The following is a 6,629-nucleotide window of genomic DNA, read 5'->3' on the forward strand; positions in this document are numbered from 1 at the left end:
TCTGCTGTTTTCCTCAGAATAAATTCTTAAACCTGATATTCAAAGAAACCCATTGGTTGCCTTGTTCTTTCATACAACTACTGGTGCTCATGTACATACTTTTCTCTTCATCGTGGGCATCAAATGCAGGGGAGGAAGGGGCAACCAGATCGCTACCCAAACCAAGAGCACAGCAAGTAAAATTCACTTTGCTTCACATTTCTTAATGCAAAACAGTAGTCAGTGTCTTGGAGATAGCACCACCACATTTTAACTGAGTGTGCTGGGTCTGTACAGCTAGACTCCCAGTGTCTGAAAGGTACGGCTGATCTGAGATCACTACACTGGGTCTATCACTGGAGTTGTGAACTCACCGTTGCTCTTCCAGTGCCAAGTCAGCATAGCATGCACTGCTCACTAGGTACCTTCTACTGCATTAAGTGGCTGGTCTGTAGTGGACTTTCTGTAGGAAAAACCACATATGACCAGAGCCATCTTGAGGAGCACAGGTATAAGTAGGAGCCACCAACCTGTCCAGAGCTCCCCAGAGTCCTGGTTGGTACCTTTCACTCTATGCAGGGATCATAATTTAGCACCCTCTGAACAACTGGTGCAGATCAATTCAGAGATGATAAAACAACTCAAAACAAACCTAGAATTTCTGAAGTTTAATAAAAGGCTTGCTTAAAAAGTCATTTAAATCTGTGGTCTCCCAGCTCTTGTGGCTGCTGCATTTCCTGGGTCTAGCCAGGATTGGACATGCCTAAATAACTGTGCAAAAGTCAGGATCTGTGCTATCTGCTGTCCATGGGAAGAGGAAGTCCATATAATCTCTGGTCCAGGCATGTCGTGAAACAAATCCCTAAACGCAGTGCTATTCCATACTGCGCTAATGATAATAAAGCTGATACGGCAGCAGGAGATTACTGTAGTCAGAGTAGGTATTCAAGACAAAGACTTCACGACTGTGCGCCTAAATACAAAACCTGCCCAAGGCATCTTACAAGGACTGGTTGCCACATACCTTGGCTGGGAGCACATCTTTGGTTCAGTTCTGGCCAAACCAGTGCAGTTTGCAGCATAGGAAAAGAAGCAAAAAACCACAATGCAGTTGCATCAGTGCTTCATATCGGAAAAACCACCCAGCATCCACTGGTTAGGGGCCTCAGAAGGCACAGGACAGATCACCACCCTGACTGCTGCTTACTTCTTAAGAGACTCTGACAAAATGGTGCTCAGCAGAGGCAGGAAAATCAGATCTAAGTTGCTGCCTCAAACAGAAGCACTTAACATTTCTTAATGGCAAACACTGGACAACTGTATAACCAAGTACTGAGCACAATCATCAGAAATTATTTTTTTTCCTCTGATGCCACTGAACTGCACTGCGGTGGTGGCAGAAAAGGCTGTTTTTGGAGCAAAATGTTCAAATTCAGCTCTGCACAAGAAGCACTTCTTGTCAAAAAAAAAAATGTTGCAGCAAGGCAATAAGAATAAGTGGCTGCATCTCTATTTTACCAGTGCAAAGAACTGAGTAGCTGTAACAGATTATCTTGCTTTTATACCCCTCCAGTGAGAAAACAGCCCTAGGCGTACCAGCATAGATAAGATACAAATATGGGCTCTTGCACATACACTCCTTCCTCCTTGGGAAACATGCAATTGGCTCAGCACTATTGCCAGCACCCAGGAAGGATGATTCAATTCCCAGGTATTACCCTATTCCCAATTTCCAGCTGTAAACCCATTGTGTTGGGTATCTCAGACAACACCACAGATTGACATCCCGCTCAGACACAGGGCATTTCTTAACAAAACTGCAAGCTACCCTTTAAAAAAGAAAAAGCTTTTGGTTGCATTCTCAGTTGCAGATCATTTTTAGCCTCAGTTATTAGTGTGTTTGATTTCCAGTGGCTTATCTAATGATCGGTTCTACTCTGCACAAGTATCTGTGATACTATGGCTTCATTGTGGCAGAGACAGAACAGGTAGCTGTCTCTGGGGATGGTGTTTCAGGGTGCACTAGAAGTACTACCATAAATGCAGAGTGGAAGATGGAGGAGGAGAAAATGGAAACTCCTGTATGTTAACTGCTCATAATGTCTTGAGTCTTTACATTTAAGTTTTTTGAGCTTTCCTTTTTTCAATTCAGGCCTAAGCTGAAGCGGCAGATACAGACTGACTGCTAGAGGCCCTTTCTCCTGTAGGATACAGAAACTGGCACCTACAAAACATGGGGAAGCAGGTTCCCTGAGGGGGATCCTTGGCCTATTCCCCCCCCCCCACCATCCCGTACACCACCCTTACAGAACATTTTGTGCATCAGCTCTCCATTGAGGTGGGGTAGAAGTGGGAGACTGGGGACAGGACAGGACAGGACAGGAAGATGGATACTGGCTGGGCAGAGGATTCAGATTTCTCTAGGGTTGTGACAGCTCACTTAGTGATCATGCCTGTAATGTTTCCTGTTAGTTTACTCAACATCCTTCCTTCTCTGGCTGCACTGACATAGGCCTAGGAAACCCCGTTTTGAAGGGTTGAGCACTCACAGCTCGTATTACCATGTGGAAGGAAGGGGAAGAAAAAATGGTTTGACTGGGTTCTAACAGGGGATTGGACAAATCCAGAGAGGATAGGTCCATCAGTGCATATTAAACATGATAGCTGTGAGTGCTCAACCCTTCAAAACAGGGTTTCCTAGGCCTATGAATGCTGGAAGCAGTAGATGGATCAGACTAGATGGGCTGTGCTTAAATCTTTTCTCTTCACATCCACTCTGTCACTATGAAACAAGATGCTGAGCTGTGGTCTGACCCAGCAGAGCACCTCTTTTGCTCTTACAAGAGTCAAAAAAAATTTTAATAACATTTTAACCAGATGGGAAAGGCCAAGGGACTTTACATGTGGCACAGAGGTGCTTCAAGAGCTGCTTTTTTTTTTTTTTTTTTTTAAAACAGGTCAAGCTGCTACAATGCTTTTCTTCTTCCTTGCATGTTACTATAAAAAACTACTTTCAAAACTGGCATAAGGTGTCACTTCTCTGGGAAAATGTCTTAGTAGTCCCAGTACAATATGCTTCCAACATGGATACTGAATCAAATCAAAACTTTATTTATGCATGTGTTCACTTTCTACGAGGGCTTGAAAAAAAAGATGGTTTAAAAAATAAAAACTACCTTGAACAGCCAGAAACCTTGCTATGGTTACCTGGCACAACCGGTACCACATTTTAAAAGTGATATTGATGACAATGCCCTGCTTTCAAGAGACAAGTCTGGCACTCATCACCACCAATACTATTTATCACACTACATGAGCTGACTGGGAAAGGGTGTCAGATCTTAGAGGTAACACAGAGGGGAATTCCTCCTAGGCCTAGTGCCCAGAGCACACAGCTAATGATTTAAAATTAAGTCACGTACGGTTACCAGCAAGTATGCATGCTGCATGTCTTGCGTGTTCTGTCCCCAGCAGGCAAACCCAAATGTGAACCAAGAGAATAAAATATGCTCATCCACAAGGATGACAGTTTTACATATATGCCCTTTTCTAGGGGGTGAACAAGGATAGGGGGTGGAATGTGATCCTGATGTGGCTTTGGATAGTTCAATAAGGAGCATTTCTCCACTGTGCTTAAAATTACTTTTGAAATTCATTTGAGAATTCCTAGTAATTTTAAAACCAAATGAAAGGCACAGGAGATACTTCAAGAGGCTTTGCTGGCAGGAACTGTATCTCAAGGACACATGTGGCATGGGCAAGAGCAGTACACGCTTCCCTAGCCAATGTGCTTCAACTAGGAAGGCACAGGGTCATCTCTGTGAAGGCAATTTACCCTCTGTGCTCTACTGGGGCTAAGACAGAGCAAACATATCAGTTGCACCGTGGGTGCTGGGAACTGGACTCCTTTTACAGTGATGTTCAGTCACCTGGACTGAATCTGAATCAAAATAACTAGAGTGTGAAAAGTCCATGACCCTTTTGCCTCCCATTGCCCTCCCTCAGCACCATCCATTTGCGACATGAGATTGCTGTGTGCCCGCCTGTCTCATTCTTAGCCCTGCCTCTTGGTTTTGCTGTTGGGGAAATAGCATTTGTACAGAACAGAACAGAACAGAGCTTCTTCCCAAGAGAGGGACCCACCACATCCTGAGGCTACCTTGAGTGGTGAAGTTGAAGAGTGCAGGTTTCTCTCGCCCATTTGGTAACTTGACATTTGGGTCCCGTAGTTCATCAAAGAAAGAGTGTGCACACGCTTCCAGGGGAGTCAGGCGGGCAGTAGGGGTATATTCCAACAGGCGGCTACATAGCGCGATTGCTTCTGGTGGAGTGCGGGGTCGGAAGACCTGAAGGAAAAAGCAAGAGACACCGATTGTGTGGGCTGGTTTCTTTTTGTTACCAACTGGCAGCAAGTCTGAGCGATTAAACCTCTCAGTGCCCAAGGAATTGGAATGGCTTTTTTGTGCTAACATACTAGGTCTTCCAGCATGTTGGGATGGAAGAATCCAGCTCCTGGGGTTGAAAGGTTTAATTGCAAAGTCTTGTGCTGTGCTGAGGTGAAGGTGCAATGCCAGTGACAGACAGCACAAGAGCGTGCTCAAGTAAAACAACTCTCGGAATGGAGGGAAAACTCACTGGAATTAAGACAAACACACAGTGCTGCAATCAGCCATGCATATGGTGGGGGGAGGAGGTGCAAATGAGCAGGATTCGCTGAATATAAGACAGTCTCCCCTGTATTTTTGGCAGAAAAAGTACCACCTCCCTCACGTGGATTTTTTGTTTTGCTGGAAGGTAGGTCAGATTGTTGCTATGGAGGATGCTGTTCAAGACTGGACATCAATAGGGTGAGCATAAGAAACCTCTGGATCAAGTTGCAAGGTGCTTTTTCTTCTTGCCCTTACGCTGGTCAGCTTCTCCACTGTGTCCTATCAACTAACTCCTGCACATCTGGAAGTCGTGAGAATGGCTGAAAGTGAGCTAGCTAACTGTTTGACTCATGGAAGTTCACCTTGAGAGGTTATAAAGCAGAGACAGTTCACAGCAGCTCCTCCTTGCAGTTGTATTCCAAAGCCCTTGGAGAACAGTGCTACGTGCCCAGAATTGCACACAAAATCTATCTCCCCCCATCTCATTCCATTAAAGGGAAAATTGGTCAGTCACACACATGCCCGTAACACCTTCCTCAGACCCTTTCCTTTCCTTGCGTGGCACGTGAAACACAAACTAGAGAAAAAAGGCAGCAGCAGGGTGGGGGTGACAGAATTCTGATGCCAGCGTTTTTGATGCAACTGAGCTAATCCAAAATGCTTTTGCACCAATGCAGGTGAACTCCAAACCTTGTAGTACCAAGGAGTAAGTAGCCTGTATATTGTATGCTAACAGATGGCAGACTCAGGCACCCATAAGGGCACTGTTTAAGTAGAATTTAAACCAAAGCCTTTTATGCTCACCTGAATGGAAATTAAATGCACCAATGAATTTACTAAAAAGTAATTTGTTGAACCCCTTGGTACCCATCTGGTCAGGAGCACCTGAGTTAGTCCTAATGCATTCTGTACTAACTCGTCATGTCAGGGAATCCTGTCTCATGGAGTCAAAGAGTTAAGGGTCTAAAAGAGCAGATCTGGTTCAGATTGCTGGGAAAGTAGCAAACTATTTATCGTCGACCCTACAGTAATGTAAGGAAAAAAGTTTAATTTAGCACTATTGCCAAGATGCTGCAGCCAGTGCAGACTCAAAGCTTCTGCTGACTTCCATGCCTGAAATGAATGTACGTATTTTTGGGTGGGGAGGTAGCAAGAGATGGTTTGCATTCAGGGTCAAAACCCATTGCCTCCAGAGTTCGGATTACTGATCACAATACAAAGTGGATGCAGTGGTATGAGTTTACAGCCAAACCCAGAATGTGACTTAGGATGTCTTCCCTGCTAAAGGGCTGAGCATTTTGACCTTGTGCAATCTAACATGAGCTACCCCCAAAGTAAAAATGCGATAAAGGCAAGGCACTTTTCCTTCCCCCATAAGGTAAACTTACTGGGGGAGCCTTAGACCCATGACTGGGGTCGATTTTGACAAATTTAGCTCACTGTAAAACTACGTTTAAGTCTTCCCTGCATTTTTCTGGATTCCTCACACATTAGCTGCCACAAGATGAAAAACAGGCAGTTTTGGGTGGGTTTGTTTGTTTGTTTTTAGCAGTGAAGACAAGCCCTCATTTTTTATTAAACGAGACAGAAGACAGAGAGAACCATTTAAATGGTCCTTCACAAAAAGAATCCCTCTACCCCCCTGCCATCTGTCTTAAATTCTTCAAACTGTCAGCTTAGTGAACCTCTGTCAACATCTGTTGGAAGAATTTAAGAAACCACCACTCGGCCTGTCTGGCTTGAAAACCGAGTCACTCAGACTGAGCAATTACTATGATCTCCACTAAATGTGTCAAAGAGAGAAGAAAAAGAAGGAGGGGGAAAAAAAAAAAAAAAAGAAACCCTATACAACCCACGTCCCTTCACCCGCCACCCCCAATAAGTAGTGATTAGGGAGTGAAATGTGGGGTCAGCTTCTAAGCCTGTCTAATCTTTTCACCCTGGCATCACAAAGGGAAAACATTCACCTGGTTACCATCTGACACATGGCCATTTGAATTC

At 44.5% G+C, this 6,629-nt stretch overlaps 1 protein-coding gene and 1 long non-coding RNA gene across 2 annotated transcripts in view; both read right to left on the reverse strand.

The window, feature by feature from the left end:
• Positions 1-155, reverse strand: part of LOC109304567 — a 6,758-nt gene extending 6,603 nt beyond the window's left edge. Inside the window, exon 1 of the long non-coding RNA XR_002099420.1 lies at positions 33-155. This is a non-coding gene — a long non-coding RNA (uncharacterized LOC109304567). The remainder of the gene's footprint in view (positions 1-32) is intronic.
• GSK3B (glycogen synthase kinase 3 beta) overlaps positions 1-6,629 on the reverse strand; it is a 248,043-nt gene that overhangs the window by 16,011 nt on the left and 225,403 nt on the right. Inside the window, exon 9 of the mRNA XM_019526670.1 lies at positions 4,139-4,325. Within this exon, the coding sequence (XP_019382215.1) occupies positions 4,139-4,325 (187 nt within the window). The remainder of the gene's footprint in view (positions 1-4,138; positions 4,326-6,629) is intronic.

Source organism: Gavialis gangeticus, unplaced genomic scaffold, assembly GCF_001723915.1.
Source record: "Gavialis gangeticus isolate Ggan-Ray unplaced genomic scaffold, GavGan_comp1, whole genome shotgun sequence".
In the NCBI taxonomy this organism is placed as follows: domain Eukaryota; kingdom Metazoa; phylum Chordata; order Crocodylia; family Gavialidae; genus Gavialis; species Gavialis gangeticus.